This window comes from Macaca fascicularis, chromosome 11, assembly GCF_037993035.2.
Source record: "Macaca fascicularis isolate 582-1 chromosome 11, T2T-MFA8v1.1".
NCBI lineage: Eukaryota > Metazoa > Chordata > Mammalia > Primates > Cercopithecidae > Macaca > Macaca fascicularis.
In genome coordinates this window covers 119,813,254-119,831,351 of record NC_088385.1, presented here as the reverse complement: position 1 = coordinate 119,831,351, position 18,098 = coordinate 119,813,254, and the positions used below count along the sequence as shown (strand labels likewise).

At 45.6% G+C, this 18,098-nt stretch overlaps 1 protein-coding gene across 20 annotated transcripts in view; it reads right to left on the bottom strand.

Moving 5' to 3' along the window:
- Positions 1-18,098, bottom strand: part of RPH3A (rabphilin 3A) — a 335,220-nt gene that overhangs the window by 7,025 nt on the left and 310,097 nt on the right. For all 20 annotated transcript variants that reach the window (XM_065524837.2, XM_074007938.1, XM_065524841.2 and 17 more), the window contains 7 exons: positions 17,305-17,529; positions 15,007-15,086; positions 12,407-12,481; positions 10,852-10,961; positions 6,489-6,615; positions 4,334-4,390; positions 3,394-3,548 (listed from right to left, as the gene is read on the bottom strand). In XM_065524837.2, the coding sequence (XP_065380909.1) occupies positions 3,394-3,548; positions 4,334-4,390; positions 6,489-6,615; positions 10,852-10,961; positions 12,407-12,481; positions 15,007-15,086; positions 17,305-17,529 (829 nt within the window). The remainder of the gene's footprint in view (positions 1-3,393; positions 3,549-4,333; positions 4,391-6,488; positions 6,616-10,851; positions 10,962-12,406; positions 12,482-15,006; positions 15,087-17,304; positions 17,530-18,098) is intronic.

Genomic DNA, 18,098 nt, shown 5'->3' with positions numbered 1-18,098 from the left:
TGGATTCCTTTTGAACTCAGGGGAGAGTTCAAAATCCTTCACGTGGCCTTAAGACCTTGCGTGTTGGGTTTCTGCTCCATCCCAGCCTAACCTTACGTCATCTTCCTCACCCCACTCCTTACTTCTCCTTTCCACCCAAGGGCCTTTGAGCAAACTGTTTCTTCTGCCTACAGGGCTCTTTTCCAGTAAGGCCCAATGTCTAGCACATAGTAGGTATTCAATCAATATATTCTGGGTGAGGCTGGGTATGATGGCTTGTGCCTGTAATCTCTGCACTTTAGGAGGCCAAAGTGGGAAGATCACTTGAGCCCAGGAGTTCCAGACCAGCCTGGGCAACATAGTGAGAGCCTGTCTCTATAAAAAATAACAAAAATTATCTGGGCACAGTGCTGTATGCCTGCAGTCCCAGGTACTCAGAAGGCTGAGATGGAAGGATCTCTTGAGCCCCAGAGTTTGAGGCTGCAGTGAGCTATGATCACACCACTGCACTATAGCCTGGGTGGTAGAGTGAGACCTTGTCTCTTAAAAAAAAGAGAGAGAGAGAAAAAAACACAAACCAAACCAAACAAAATATTTCCTGGGTGAGTAAACACAATGGGCTAAACACTCCTAAGGGTTAAGACATTTGGATTCTGATTCAGGTTGTCACCAACGAGCAGCTTTAAACGTGAGCATAATTTTACTGTGCCTCTGTTTCTTGACCTGTAAAGAGGGCGAACATCTCATTCTCATCTACAGAAGTGGTTTTGAGGATTTTTTTTTTTTTGAGATGGAGTCTCACTCTGTCACCCAGGCTGGAGTGCAGTGGCGTGATCTCGGCTCACTGCAAGCTCCATCTCCCGGGTTCACGCCATTCTCCTGCCTCAGCCTCCCGAGTACTGCTGGGACTACAGGCGCCTGCCACCACGCCCGGCTAATTTTTTGTATTTTTAGTAGAGACGGGGTTTCACCGTGTTAGCCAGGATGGTCTCGATCTCCTGACCTCGTGATCCGCCCACCTCAGCCTCCCAAAGGGCTGGGATTACAGGCGTGAGCCACCGCACCCGGCCAAGGATAATTTTTAAGAAGAGACAAAAATGAGGAATTAAAAGTTACCAAAGAGCTAAGCAAAAATAATGGGAAGTTCTGCTTTTAAAAAATCTTTATTAGATCAGAAACTACTTAGTGGTCTCCCATTTCTTCTCCCATAACTGCACCCAGCAGGTCAGCTGCTTCACTGGTGACCACGGCAATTCCACTTCTTCTAGAAGGATTGGGTGGGTGGGGAGGGGGTGGTAGAGAGAATTATTTAAGAAAACCGATCTGCACATGGCTGACTGCTAATGGAGTGCTGGACAGCACCCATCAAGCTCATTTCCTCTCTAGGGCCATATGAAGAAATAAAATCAAATTACTCTTAGAAACCAAACTTGTCCCTGACATGTGTGTTCTTTGTTAACTAGACCTTCATTCAAAGGAAATCTGAAAGACAGCCCACATGAATCTGTTCTTTGGCCATGGACTAAAGGGAAGTATTGCTTTCTGCTATCAGAGGCAGTGGAGGTGGGGGGAGTGTCTCCCAACTGGACAGAATATTAGTAAATACTATTTGCCATGACAGTGATGGTCATGCCAGGACAGTGATGGTGGTTTTTTATAACCATAATGGCAGGTATTTATTGAGCATATACTGTGTACCAGACCCCTTGAAAATCTACCTCTCAGCTTGCATTCTCCAATTGCAGGGGGTAAAATTGACGAACAAGCTACTGGGCTCTGCATTCATGATGTTCTTGTTGAAGCCACGCTTCCCACAAGCTATTCTTAGCCAATAACTGACCCTGGCAGGGACACTAGGCAGTCCCATTTCTGGGAAATGCAGGACTCCTCTGATGGGTGACTGTGCTCAAGGATTCTACATCACCTTGGATGAAACAGTGCAGCTTCCTTGGAGCTACACTGTAGCCTAAGATTGTTTCTACCACACTTCCTTCCTTCTCTGCTCCACAGGGATCACACCTGCAGCAAGATCTGTGGTCTCTATGGCTCCCCTCTGGATTCCTCCTTATCTCCTCTACAGGCATTTCCCCAACAAACCTCTTGTACAGCTTATCTTCTCTTGGTGTTTCCTTCTTGGAGGACCTGAACTAATACACAGTATTACTCCGTCCATTTTGCAGATGAGGACATTGAGGCCTAGAGATGTTAAGCCATGAGCCCCAGGTCACATGGTTAAAGCATACTGGAGACTCCATGCTCCATGGAGATCCATATCCACAGAAACATACATGTTGCTGCCCCAAGGCCAGCAGAATTCTACTGAGGTGCTAAACATTTCTGTACCAGGCTCAATTCTGGTTGCTTCCTTTGTGCTATCTCATTTGAGCCCTGAGCCCACTCTTGGAGATAAGTGGAACTCTTGTCTCTGTTTTACCAATGAAGAAACTGAGTGAGAAGCTAAGTAACTTGCTTAGAGTCCACAGCCAGCAACTGGCAGAGATGAGTTGGGCCTGATGTCGGACACAGTGGTGGCTCTGAGATTGCACTTGGCAGACTTCCAGCTACAGGAAGCGTAACTGACCAAGACCCTGGGTGCAGTCCTTGGAAGTCCATGACATATTTGTGCCAACGCCATGCTCCCAGTCAATGACTGGGCCTGGCAGGGATGCTAAAGTCGGGCCACTCCTATGAGACACAGGACATGTCTGATGGCCAGTTTTGGCTTGAGGACTCCCTGGTGGCCTTACTGAACTTGTATCTGGAATACTTCTCTCCAACTTCCCTACCTATTCCCCTCATCAGGTCAGACTTGCATTGTAGTCTAACATCTCTCCCTTTCTCCCCTGACTCCCCCCAGTCTTCCTGGAATGAGCATTTCCCCTGATAAGCCCCTTGTCTGCTTAATCCTATTTTGGCATCTTCTTCTCAGAGGATCTGGACTAACACAGATAACAGAGTCTTTTTATTCTCCGTGATTGAGATTACTGGAATAGACCCCAGATCGAAGGCATTTTTTTTTTTCTGAGCATTTCCAGAATGAAACTGGAAAACGCCAGATGGCCTCTTTGGGGGTGGAGGTCTGAGCGGTGCAAGGGGTGTGCGGCCAACTCCTGGGAGATACAAATGGGGCTACGACAGCTAATCAGCATCGTTGTAGAGCCATCAGCAGGCCCTCGAGAGGACAGAGTCACAAAACTTTGCATGTGGGCAAGTGACACACCAGTTTGACTGCCTGAGACTCCAGACCCACACACTTGCCAGTTCTAGGCATTTGTTTCACTGTGACCTTGGGCAGGTTCCTTGCCCTCTTTGGGTCTCAATGTACAACAATCCTGGGGAAACTCTCTGGTTCTCCTCTTCCAAGGATCCAGGACTCCTTCGGGGCCCACCCGTAGCCCCAAGGCATTGACTTACAGCTTGACAAATGGGTCTGAGTAGCCATTAGCGTCCATGGCAGCCAGGTGCACACAGCGTATGATACCCACAATGAGGCCTCCCTGCTGGGTGCTGTACATGAGAGAGACCAGGATCTTGCCACGCTCCTCGATGTCACCAACACGCTCCACCTGCTGCATTGGGGGAAAAGACAGTGTGGGCCTTGGAGGGGAGGGGCCAGGCAATGTGAATGGCGAGCATTAGGAAAGAATCTATGAAGGGCAGGCGGAGCTCCACCAGCTCTAGGGAGCCAGCACCAAGGACAGCAGATGGCCTAGCCTCCAAGGAGGAGCCAAAGGTGAAAGTCGGGGACCAGTCTCAGGCACATGGGGACCAATGGCTTCACTTTGACTTAGACATGGATGAACTCTGACTGTGAGCACAGATTAAACTTGCTCCTGGTCACTGATTGGCTTTGGCTCTAACCCAGGACTGACCCTTGACCCTGGCCCCAGACACATTCTTGCCTCTGATCTCAGACTCCCTTAACGCAACCAGTCTTCTTAAAGGGCAGTCCCTGGAGTCATATGAGGGACCCAGGCAGACAGCATGAAGGCTTAGTTCGGTTTCTACCAGGCACACAGCTCAAAGAATGCACCCACTCCAAGAAAGGAGTGGGCCATTGCTCTAGTCAGTAGAATTGTCTACAGAGCATCTGACAACAAGGCCAAAAACCTGGTGGGTATTCTAGGTATGAGAGAAAGGGGTTGCCCCCTCCTCAGAGGCTTAGGTGTGGAGAGGATGTCCCTTGTCTCATGCTCAAACAACTTGGGCAAAGGGTCTCTCTCAAAGCAAATCAACTCCAGGGTGGTTGCAAGAGAATGGGTGAGGAAGGGGCCAGGGAGGGAGAGAAGAGGAAGATGCTAGCCCAGCCCAGCACAGACCCTGACTGTGGCTTCAATTCCTGCTCAGTGCTCACCTCCTCCTCATAAAGGGCCATGCCTCGGGCTGACCCGGTGGTCCCAGCGCGTTTCATCTGAAAAGAAGAAAACAAATAAAAGATAACATTGTCTATAGAGCTCATTTTCCTGCACAAGAAGGACCAGAAACCCCTCACACTTCCATTAGCATCCAGAGTCATGGAAGTGGGTTCTTAAGCTACTGTGGCCCTCCTGTGTTCTCCCTTTTGGCTGAAATTTATAAAACACAGTCATATGGCAAGCTATGTGAATGTATAACAACCTATGATATAGGTTCTGTTACAATTCCAATTTTACAAATGAGGATCCTGAGGGTCCAAGTAGTTAAGCCCCTTATGCAAGGTTACACAGCCAGTAAGTATCAGAGCTCCCCACACACAAACAGAAAATATTTCATTTTCTCTGGTTGAAGTGGCTCAGGGGTCTTGGGGTCTGACCCACCAGGTGGTTTTCCCCTTCATGGCCCCTGGGGCCCTTTTGCTGAACTCTAAGGTTCTGGGAAACAGAGTTAGAAAACCATTGGTTAAATCCAACCTCCCCACTTTGAAGAGGAGGAAACCTGAGGTCCAGAGGGGAGGAGCCCTCAGTGGGATATAATGGGGGAAGATGGTGGTGCAAGCGTTAAGGTTTAATGTCAAAGAGCAAACGAAGATGATCAGTAGTGTTTTGCGGCTGCTGCAGCCCTCTGGCTGTCCTGCACCTTCATGCTTCTAGGGCTAGCTGCGTCCACCATAGCAAGACGGGCAAACCCAAAGGCTGATGACCCAGGCAAGGGCCTGGCCATTGTCCTGGTCAACTGGACTCATGGAGTTGGAGAAAGAAGAGAATCCTTAAGACCCAGCTGTCACCAGGCAAAAGCCCAGAAGAAATGCCTCGCTCCTAGGGATGTCTTTAAGGATTTATTTTGAGCCTGGAATTCAGTAGAAATCCTTCCTTGCAATTTTCCTTGTTGAGTCTTGTTCCTTTGCCTGAGTTATAAAACTATGGCATGGCATGCAGATACTCCATCCTCAGGCTGGCCATCTGGTGAGAAGATGCTGCAGGATTTCCCCTCCTGCACCCCATAGCTTCCCTGTGGAGAGCAGGCAGGCTGCTCAGAGAGACCAGGGGTGCTGGTGTTGTAGGATAGCGGGGCTCTGGCCAGTGCCCAGAGACTTTGGAGACTTGCTACCCTCTCCGGGCCCAAGTTGGCCCACACTTAAGGCAAGGCAGCCTGAATTATGTCTAAAAATATAGATTGTTTAGTCCTACCCTACTCCACTAAAACAGAATCCCCATGGGGGACCCCCACAAATCTTAGTTTGTAAAGCTCTGGTTTTAAAATCCCCCGGTTAATTCTGAGGTGCAAACCCATTGCAGAACCTCATTTTGATCCCTGTTATTTTCCTCAAAGAGCAAGAATTACATCTGACAACAATGACAATTCTAATACTTCATATGTATGGTCACATTCAATCCTTAAAAGATCCTATGAGGTTAGCACCACAGTATCCCATTTTACAGATGAGACATCTGAGGCCCAGAGAAATTAAATAATTTGCCTCAGGTTACACCCTAAGTGGCAGAGCCAGAATTCACACCCGAGAGTCTGGCTGCAGAGCCCATACTCTTAAACTCTAGGCTATGCTGCCTCCTATTTATCTACATGGTGCTTTCTGACTTCATGACTGAGAGGTGGGTAAGGCAGCATTATTTCCTACACTAACAACTGTTAATTTATGAGTGCTTACTATGCACTAAGTTCTAGTTCAATTATGTTATTTTTTAAAACACAACCCTCCCAAGAGGCAGGTACTGTTATAACACCCACATTACAGACAAGAACACCGAGTCCCCTGGCCAAGGCCATAGAGCAGCAAGTGGCAGAGCTGGCTCTGAACCCAGGAATCCCACACTGCCCCTATCATGTTGTCCATCCAGTTTGGCCAAGAAAAACTCATGTTCAAAGTGATGCTGACACAGGGTTTGTGAAAGGCAGAGAGAGAATGCAGCCTGAGGTTGTGAGCTGGAATCTTGACTCTCCTCCGCAGACCTGCTGCAGTGCCTCTGCTACCCAATACCCTGTGGATCTATTTCCCCCAATTCAGACCCAGAGGAAGGCAGCTCCTCCAGTCTCCCCTCCTCCTATCAGATCCTCAGGGTAAAGTCACTCACAGGAATCACTCGCTCCAGGCAGATGTTGAAATTCTTCCTCTGGTTGGGCTTCAGTTTCTTGAGGGAGAATCTGGTCTCACCAATAAATTCATTGTGGCCAAATTTGTCCTCATCACAGACAGAGATCCTGCCACCAACACAAGGGGTAGAGAGAGAAACAGGAACAAATATTGAGATCCTGCTGTGTGCCAAGAGCTGCAGCTGATACTGGTAAGGAATGTGTGATGTACATGGAAAAATATGATTTCCTATTTATTTATTACTGGGCCAAGTACCTTTAATTTCTTCTTTATTGCAGTATAACTGACATGCAGTAAAGCACATAAATTTAGTTTACAGCTTGATGAATTCTTGCATATGCATATACCCATGTAATTCCCACACAGGTCAAGATATAAAACATTCCAGAGACTGAAAGACCCTCAGGATCCTTTCTAGTCACTGCCTTTCTCAAAGATAGCCACTCTCTTGCCTCTGGCCACATGAAGTCATTTGTCTGGTTTTTGACCTTCATATAAATGGAATGATATAATATAGACTCTCTTATGTTGGCTTCTCTTGCTCAAGATAATGTCTGTGAGATGCATCCATGCACAGTATAACTTATCTTTTTTATCACTGCATAGTATTCCACTGTGTAAATATACCATAATAATTCTGCTGTTGATACAGGTTGTTTCTAGTTTTGAGTTATTATGAATAATGCTGCTATGGAATATTTATGTTCATGTCTTTTGGTATATACATGTACATATTTCTATTGAGTATTTTCCCAGGAGTAGGGTTGCTGGCCATGGACTAGGCATAAGTTTAGCTTCAGTAGAAACTTCAAAACAGTTTTCCAAGGCGGTTCCACCAATTATGTCCCTACCAGCAGTTTATAGAGGGTCTGGTCACTCTTTATTCCCTTTGACTTCAATTATGTTAGTCTCTAATTTTAGCCTTTCTGGATAGGTCATAGTATGTCACTGTAGTTTTAATTTACATTTCCCTGATGACTAAAAAGTTGAGCCCCTTTTCATATACTTTATGGCCATTTGAGCATCCTCTTTTGCAAAGCCAGGCTAGGAACTTTTCTCATTTAGTTTTTCCTCTTTCAAAATAACTGCATTTACCATTTAGAGAAGATACTGGGGTCCAGAAAGATTAAATAACTTTTCCCTAATAAGAGGTGGAACCAGGGTTTGAATCCAGGTCTCCCTGAGTCCTATAGTAATATATTGTCTTTTGTTATCTACCTTACACAGCATTGAGTAATAGTGGCACAAAATGGGCAGGTCATAAGAAATGTCCCTTAGGACAAGAGTCTCCAACTCCCAGGCCACAGACCAGTACCAGTCTGTGGCCTGTTAGAAACCCGGCTGCAAAGGAGGAGGTGAGCAGAGGTGGGCAAGCACTACCACTTCAGCTCCGCCTCCTGTCAGATCAGTGGCAGCACTAGATTCTTATAGAAGCATAAACCCTATTGTGAACTGCACATGTGAGGGATCTAGTTTGCATGCTCCTTATGAGAATCTAATGCTGGATGATCCAAGGTGGAACAGTTTCATCCTGTAACCTTCCTTCTCCCTACACCAGTCCATGGAAAAACTGTCTTCCACAAAACTGTTCCCTGGTGCCGGAAAGATTGGGAACTGCTGCCATAGGAGATGAAAAGGACCAGTCATGGCATGATAATTTATCCTGACATATACTAAGAGAGGAAAGGACTTATTGTCCTCCAGTGGCATGGGAGGCATTCTTGGGGGACAGGAAGGGACTGTGAAGGTACCACACTCCTTGACCACCAACATTAGTTGAACAAATGTTCAAAGTCCTGGAGGGCCCGAACACCCTCGTAGCCGAGTCCTGCACTGTATAACACTGGAGAAGAAACTCGTCTCTACTGAACTGGTTGGGGTGTAAACAATATCATCCTTCTTCAGGGCAATGCATCTCCAAAGACATAAGAGAATAATCACTGCTTTTGACCCTGTCACACCACTTATAGGAATTTACCTCAAATATATAATAAGGCAAGTACAAAAATATTTAACTACAATGGTCCAAAAAACAGTTAGAAAGAATAAATGAGATCTAGTATTTGATAGCACAACTGGGTGACTATAGTCAATAATTTAATTGTACATTTAAAAATAGTGAAAAGAGTATAATTCAATTGTTCATAACACAGGGATAAATGCTTGAGGTGATTAAAAAACCCATTTATTTTAACCCATTTAAAAAACTCATGATGCGATTATTACACATTATATGCCTGTATCAAATTATCCTATATACCTCGTGAATATTAATATATACGCCTACTATGTACCTACAAAAAAATTAGAAATATATTTAACTACAAAGATGTTTGTCACAATATTGTTTGTAACTATGAAGAAAGCAGAAATAACAAATACTGTACAATGGAGGAACTGCTTAAGAAAATTATGAAATAACCATCAAATGTAATAGTGTACATTAGAGAAAGTGTTGTACTTAGTCATTAGGGAAATTTGAAACCACAACGTAACACCAGTGCACACCTACCAGAAAGGCCAAAATGAAAAAGTGTTGATGAGGCTGTGAAGCAACTGGAACTGCCATGCATGGCTGAAGGGAGTGCACACTGGCACAGCCACTATGGAAAACTGGAAGTTTCTACTAAAGCTGGACATACACATATCTTATGGCTCAATCATTACACTTCTAGGTATATATGCAATGGAAATGAGTGCACCTGTGTACCTAGAAACAGCTACTAGAATGTTCCTAGCAGCACTATTTGTAATAGCCCCAAACTAAAAACCACCCAAATATATCAACAGTAAACTGGATAAATAAAACTGCGTTATATTCATGCAATAAAATACTAAATAGCAACAAGAACGATCTACAACTACACACAACTTAGATGAATACACAGGTAGAATGTTAAATGAAAGAATATAGATACAAAAGAGTAACACAATACAATTTCATTTATATAAAGTACAAAAGCAGACAAAATTAACTTGTTCTGTTAGATGTTAGGATACTGAATACCCCAGGGGAGTATTCAATAGGAAGGGGCCACAGTGGGGGGCTTCTGCAGCCTAGGAATGTTCCGTTCCTTAAGCCCAGTATGTTCACTATTGTGAAAATTCATCAATCTGTGCACTTAATATATGTGCATTATGCTAAATGAATGTTATGCCACAATAAAAATATTTACTTAGAATAATGTTGCAGCCAATTTGGAAAGCAGTTTGCATGTCTTGTAAAATTGTTTTGAAAAAATCACATATCCCATGATCCAGTAATAATTCTCTTTGGTTTCTGTCCTAAGGAAACACTCATATGTACACAAGGGAGAATGAAGTTGCTCATTGCAACTTTGTTTGTAGTAGAGAAAAGCTGGAAACAATTTAAATGCCCACCTGTAGGGAATTGGCTAAATAAACTGGTAAAACATTTACATAAAAATTTAAAACATGCCAAATAATACTGTACATTGTTTATAGATACATAATTAGGAAGTATAAGACATACTTGAGAATGATACCCCAATAATTCAGGATGGTGTTTAGCTCTTGGGAGAGAAGGAAGAGGACAGGACAGGGTGGGATATAGAATATACAAAAGGGGCTTCAACTTGCATAGGAGTGCTTTATTTCTTAAAAAAAACAGCTGATGCAAACACAGCAAAATAGCAAGATTTTTAACAGATCAAGTATTGGGTGGGTTCATGGATGTTTGTTTTAGTATATGCTACACTTTTCTATTCATCTGTAATATTTAAGAATAAGGACATTTTTAAAAATCTGTGATAAATCCATTCTGTAGAATATTCTGAGGCAGTTAAAAATTAGGTAGATTTAAACGTTTTTTCATGGCTATAACACCAAGATATATTGTTAAGAATAAAAGGCAAGTTCCATATATATGTATATCCATTACTTCTAATGGCAAAAACTGCAATTACTTTCACACCAGCCTAATAATTCAACATTGTAGAAGAATATGAAATGGTATCAATGTATTCTTAAGTGATACAGATATATTAATGGGATGATCCATTGTAATAAACATTTTTATAAGCACTCAATTTTATTAGGAAAAAACTTTCACATACACACCCACACATGCACCCACCCCACACACACACCCTGAATGAACAGATGCCAAGATGTTAACAGTGAACAGTTTCAACTTACCTGTATTTTCCAAAATTTCTACCAAAAATATATATCATTTTTGGTAAAAGTAAACAAGCAAGAAAAAAATAAACTATGCAGAGACCTTTTTAGAGTGAGGCTCTAAGGGCCTCACCCCAAGTCTCAGTTCCGCCCACCCTGAGTCTCCCCTTCACCTCCCTCTCTGCCCTCTGCCTGGCAGGTACCTGAGGGTCTTCCTTTGCATGTCCTCATCGGTGATGCCGTGATAGACGAGGGTCTCATTCCAGACGGGGTTCCGGGTATTCCGCAGAGTTTTTGTACGAAGCTTGTTGGACTAGAGCCCCAGAGAGATGGATAGAGACACCTACCTCAGTGGGGAGCCAGTTCTGGAACCCCATCGTTTGGGCTGACATGGGGTGGGTGGGTGGTTTTCCCCATAGGAGTGTCCAGGGTCTTAGTTATTCCCAAATGCATGTTCTCAGGGAGTGGGGGACATCCTCTAGGATCATGGCCACAGAAAAATGGATCAATGCTTGACACTGGGTCCCCTCTCCCTCCATGCACTGAGCCTCCTCCTGGAACTTCCCCTTAAGAAAGCAGAGACGTCTTCCTCTGAGAAGAAATCATTTATAGGTCAGGGAGTCAGAAACGAGAGTCACCCATTCCCATTTAGGCAGGGGATATTGGGATGGCTCTCTCTGTTCCCCCCAAATAGTACCCTTCATGCCCAAAATTCCTTAGAGGGGCCAACAGTTTTCATTTTACTCTGAGACAGAGAAGGCTAGAAATGCAACTATGCCCAGAAGAGGTGGGCTGGTGACAAATCTCATTCATGCTAACATGCAAATGATTCACATTAGATTCTTCAGCAAAGCAGCTTTGGCTGTTAGGAGTGGGTAAAGGAGGGCATCTAGAGGAGAAGCAAACATCACTGGGGAGTGAGGAGGAGCAGGGGCCAAACACTTCATAATTTGACCATGGCCAGGTGACGAACTGTCTTTCCTTGATCCAAAGAAGTGTGAGACAAAGTGTGTGTGCGTGTGTTGAGGGTGGGGGGCGGTGTGCACATGCGTACATGTGTCCTCTTTTGTCTCATGGAGCATTTGGTACTTGCAGGGGTATTTAACAGGCATTTTCTGAAGATCATTTGACAGATGTACTGTCACCTTTGCCTTTAGGACGTCTATGTCAAATTAACACAAAGCACAAAACAAAACCCAGGCAGCCACACTTCCATTTCCAGCCATGTACTCTGGGTGGGCCAATCCCCAGAGAGGAGAATTAACCCCAGAGCAAAGCAATGCTCAGCTGGTGAGCTGGAGGGGAGAGAAGGGTGGGAGGGCCAGGGCTTCAGAGAATATTCTCCGAAGGGCTTAGTCCTGAAATGTGGAGAGAGTGGCTCATTTCTATTGAGAGATGAGTGTGTGGTTGGGGGTATAAAATGTATGAGGGAGGTGAGCCAGAGCCAGCAGTGGGAGAGCTGCTGAAGGTGTTCGAGCAGATGAAGGGCATCGTCAGGGCATCTGCTTCTCTTCTGGCATTGGCAACTCCCCAGATCCCAGGTTTCTGAGTTGGAGAAATGGGCAGAGCCCCTGCCCAAGGGAGAATGACCCCTGGAACATACTTTACTTGCTCTGCAATGGCTTTGCTACTCACAGGATGAGGTGGGGTTGGGGATTTGGGGCAGATAAGGGCTATTTTAGGCTCTGAGCTGAGAACCCTGGGTATCTGCCAGGGCCCATGCACCCGGTTTGCAGAGAAGCCCAGGCCATATGGTACCTTGCTGGCTCCCGGCAGGAGGTGCAGCTTAACGTAGGGATCAGCCAAGCCATTTGAATCCATGGGCTTCAGGCCCTGCAAAAGAAGGAGGCAATGGTGTGAGGGCCTCAGGAGGGCCCAGTGCTCAGCTGTCATCAGCAATTGGCATAGCCCCCTGGCATCTGTCCTGCCTGTTGGTCCACCCTGTGTGCTTCCTTCTCCAAAGAGAGAGAAGGGAAATGCAGTATCATGGAAAGAGTGCTGGGACAGGAGACAAGGTTTCAAACCTGGCCATGTCACTTCCTGGCTATGTGACCTTAGGCAAGTTTCTTAACCTATCTGAGCCTCAGTTTCCCCACCTGTCAAATGAGGATGAGAACAGTACCTGCTTCATAAGGTGGTGAGATTTAAATGCAATTCCACCTGCAAAATGCTGGCATATGATCAAGGCTGGATTGTTATTGCTAGGATGGGAGGAGATGTCCCAGAAGAGTAAAGGCAAGGTTAGGGGAAGGAGAAGACTCCTACATTCCGGCCCTGACCCCTGCATTATCTTCTAAAACTTCAGTGTCTCCATCCATCAGGGCTGGGATGAGGCTCAGATGAGATACTATAAGGAAGTTTGGGGTAGGTAGGAATTAAGTTGATTTGTTAAAATGAGCAATCTCCAAATTCCTGGGGCTTAGACATACTCTGTCCATCCTCTACGTTCAGACCAGGCAGATGTCCCACCTCTGGGGTCCTGCCATCCCACTGCACAGCACTTATACCATGCACAATTGACCATGAACAACACGGGTGTGAACTGTGTGGGTCCACTTACATGACAATTTTCTTCCACCTCTGCCACCCCCGAGACAGCAAGACCAACCCCTCCTCTTCCTCGTCCTCCTCAGCCTACTCAACATGAAGACCATGAGGATGAAGACCTTCATGGTGATCCCCTTCCACTTAATGAATAGTAAATACATTTTCTCTTCCTTAGGATGTTCTCAATCAATATGAATTTTCTTTCTGCTAGCTTACTTTATTGTAAGAATACAGTACCTAATACCTAAAGTATCCAAAAGATGTGTTCACTGATTGTTTATGTTGTCAGAAAGGCTTCCAGGCAACAGTTGGCTAGTAGTAGTTACGTTTTTAGGGAATCAAAAGTTATACCATAGATTTTCAGCTGCACAGGGATTAACTGAACTCCCACATTGTTCAAGGTCAACTGTATTGTGTCCAGTGATCTTGGATCTTGTTTCCCCACTTGTTCAATGGGGCTGGCAGCAACTCCTGCTTCATGGGGTTCTTAGAGGATTAAATGAGATCTTGCTGTAAAGATCAGCTCCATCCCTTATCAGCTGTGTGACCTCAGGCTTTAACTTCCTAGACCTGTTTCCCCATCTGTACAATGGGGCTATTAAGAATCCCTACCTCAGAAGTTTCTATGAAAAGGAAACAAAATAATGTATGCACTTACTTAACTGCGTTATTGGCGGGGGTGGAGGGGCAGTGTTAAGTGCATCTAAGTGCTTGCCATAGTGACAATAAATAGGTGTCCAATAAATGCTGATGCATACATACTTGGTGCCTAATAAATGCCTATATATTATAGGTGCCCAATAAATGCTGCTACATAACAGGTGTCCAATAAATGCTGATACATAATTGGTACTCAATAAAGAAGTGACTTGGGCAAAGTAATGTGTTGGTCTAGGAGTTATATTAAGCATTTTGTACCTTATTTATCATTCAAATTGAGACATTTGAAAAGTGAAAAAGGAAGCACTTAATTATTATGGCAAGGCAACAGGCACAGAAGGGAACTGTCCTGGAAAAACTGGAACATGTGCCCACCACTATCCTTATGGGAGAGACACTACTATTATCCCTGATTTACAAATAGGCACACTGAGACACAGAGGGGTTAAGTCACTTCCCCCAAGTCACACAGCTAGGAATGGTCAGGGCTGGTATCTGAACCCAAGAAGCCTGGTTCCTGAGCCCCTGCTTGTTTTTCTGTGTGGCCCAGGCTTGGGGCTTTGCAGGGGAGGGGTGCAATCCTAGTCAATTACTTTCTGGGGTTTGCACTGGCTTCACCCAGCTTTTTCCCCTGGGGTCTGGAATCAAGTCAGCTCACTCCTCCGGAGCCTGCAGCAAGGCTGTCCCGCCCCCTTTGAAGCCCATTTTAGTGTCCCTGTGTCTCGGCTGCTGCTCCAGCGTGACAGCCGCTTCAGCAGAAGGGGCCTCAGGCAGACACAGAGATGAGGCCGTTCCATGGATATGTCAGCTGTCGAGCCAGGCTGTCATCTCCTCCCAGGCAGAACCTCCACCATCCCCTCCAGAGACACTGCTGGCCCAGGCAGATAGAGGCCGACTCTGCCCTTGAAGCCTGGCTGCATGTACTCCCAGGAAGTGGCTGCAGATAAGTGAAACCCCTCTGGGACCATCCCTGGAGGAGGAAGGCCTCCCAGAAAGGAATTCGCCTAATTACTGTGACTCTCCTCATCACCATCACTATCATCGATAGACAAACAACAACAGGAGACAGGCCTGGTTACCCATCCCCATCTGAGTCTCCTAGCCATGCCAGAGCATCCTGAGAGGTCCCCTGCTTGGTCCCCATCACCCACCTTGGCCTTAATGATGGTGCACTGCAGGGAGCTGTTGTCCTGGTCGTAGAGAAGGCTGAATTCCAGGGCACCCAGCGTGGCTGAAGGGGGCAGAGACAGGAACCAAGATAATGAACATTCAGTCACTCAGCAAACATTTCCTGAGCACTTACTATGTGCCCAGGCTGGGCTATGAATTGAGACTACAGAAGAGAGGAAAACTCAGTTTTTGCTGTGAGTACCTCGTCTTGGTAGACCCTGCACTACCTTAGAGCGCTCAGGATGTCTGTGATCATTTCATCATCTGTGCACTTGCCTAGGTAATACCTTTCTGTCCTGATAGATTGAGAACCCCATGAGGGCAATAGCTGGGATTATCTTGTTGACTGCTGTGTCCAACACACGGCCCATAGTCGTAGGTGCTCACTTATTTGCTGAAGGGATAAATGAGTCTCAGCATTTGCTGTTCCCTCTGCCTGGAATGCTCTCCCTCTAGATCCTTACATGGCTTTCTCAGCTTAAATGTCACCTCCTCAGAGAAGCCTTCCTTGATCACTCTCTAAAGTAGCTAACATTGTAGTCACTCAATATATTTTATTTCCTTTATGGTGCTCTGTCTCCACTCGAAATGCATTCATTGGTATGTTAACTGTCTCTCTTCACTTGAACGTAAGCTTCAGGAGAATAGCTGGCAAGTCTATCTTTTTATTTTCCCATGATATCCCCAGCATCTAGAACAGTTTAAGGCACTTAGTACATGCTCAATAAACCCTTGTCAAATATAGAGATGAGTGAGTGTGTGAAGAGTACAGGGTATGGAGACAGGTTTGTAATAAACTACCGGGATAAGTTAAAAACAGGGACGGACATGAGGCTGGGAGGACTCATCTATGCTTGGTGGGTTGGGGACATTTAAGGCTGATGGAAGGAGCAGTAGCCAGTTTTCCAGGGAAAGACCAGGATGAGGGAAAGCAGAAGGGTGCATAGACAGGGCATTTTCAGAGCAGAACCAGCCTGTGGCTGACAAGGTGGGTGGACTCCTCTCACTTCTTTCTCCTGAGACCGCAGACCCATGACCCATGGGAGAGCACAGGGCACGAAGCGGGACAGCTGATCTTCCATGCAGGCCTGGCCTCTGATCTGCTACAGCTGTGTGATTGGCCACCAGCCCCTCCTCGCACTGACTGGATGTGCTTGGACAAGTCCCTCAACCTCTCGGAGCCTCATCTCTCAATCTGTAAAATGGGAGTCATAAAAGCAACTATGCCCAGGCTTGTAGGGAAGATTAAATGGGCAAATGCACAGAGTACACTCAGAATAGTGCCCAGTACAAAATAAGTGCCCAACACGTGTTGGCTTTTATTACCTCTGATGTCCATAACGCATAATAACAATTCCTCGTGTGTGTTTAGCCTTATGTAATAATGATTTCCATTTTATGAAGCACTTTCCCAGAAGGTATCTCAGTTTATCTGTCCCTTAGCCCAGGGGGAGGTGGTGCTGTGCTCTTCATCTTACAGTGAGGAGAAATGACATGGCAGGCCAAGGCCATGTTGCTGGTCACAGCCTTTGATCTGGTCCTTCTGTGTGGATCCAGTTTTCCCACTTGATCAGAAACAACTGGTAATGTCCCTACCTACCAACATATATTGGATGCAGACACTTGCCAGTTCTGCCTCCCTCCAGCTCACAAAGGCTGCCCCAGGCACACCTGGTGGGGGTGGGGGTGTTGTAGGGAAATGTCACTGGGGTGTGTGTGTGTGTGTGTGTGTGTGTGTGTGTGTGTGTGTATCCCTGGGACTTGGGGCCTGGTTGGGCTAAGTACACTGTAGGCATTTTAAAAGGATGCAAAAGAAAATGCCCAGTAAATTTGAAATAATGATTAATAAATTACTTTCAGAAGATACACATTAAAGAGTTTTAAAAACTGTTAAAATATGCATTCACATCTAGGACCAAAACTACTGAGTTATATAATAATTCTGTGTTTAACATCTTGAGGAACTAGTAGACTGAACGTCGAGAATACAGTTAATGCCACCGAATTGAGGTCTTTAAAATGATTTAAATGGTACCATTGATGTTATTTGTATTTCACCACAATAAAAAATACATGTAGCACTTAATCTTTAGGAAGCTGATATTTTGTGAATTTAGAAACACAAATCTGCACTTCTATCACTTGGTTAATATGTTTATTAGGTCCGGCCTCTTAGGGGTCTGGGGATAGACAGGGCTGTCCCTGAGCCATTCCTGTTTTTCTGGACTTGGCTTCTGAAGTGATTTTTCCAAGATACCTCTCCCTTAGGCACCACCTACTTGCTTCATCCGAATCGTAGCTGTTGGCTTCCTCCTCCTCCTCCTCTGGGGGCGGCGGCTGGCGGGCTGCGGCAGGCTGGGGGGCAGCTGCAGATGCTTGGGAATAGGGCCCGGAGGGGTGGCTCATTCGGTCCTCTCTGGCTCCAACGGCTGGGTAGCCCCCAACTCCCCCTGTTCTCTCCTCTCGGGGTGGGGCAGTGGTCCCGGGGTCGCTCGGAACCACCTCTGCAGGGAGATAAGGAACAGGAAACATGCAGCTGAGTCCCTGTTTCATAACAGCAGCACCTAGGGACATTTTCAAAAGATGCGGATTCCCGGCTCCAGCCAGAATCGGTGGACATGCAGTGGGGCCTTGGGATCTGTGTTTGACAATAAGCCGCTCAGGCTGATTCAGATGCAGGCAAAACAGACCTCGTGGGAGTACAAATCAATGGTGTGGACTCTGGAGCCCAGACAGCCTGGGTTTGAATCTTGCCATGTGACCTGCAGCAAATTACTTAATGTCTCTGAGCCTCAATTTCTTTATCTGTAAAATGGAAATTACAATATCTAAAGCTCCTCAAATAATAGTATTTTTTTTAATGAACGAATATAAGTGCAGCACTTAAAACAGTGCCTGGTGCCTGAGAAAGCAAAAAGTGTCTCGTAGCTATGACTGATACATATGATGGTGATGCACATTGATGATATATGTTAACAGTAATCACTGTCACTCAGTGTGGGCTCAGTATATTCCAGGCAACCCACCAAGGTTTTCTACGTATTAGTTTGTTTAATCCCCCCAACAATTCTGG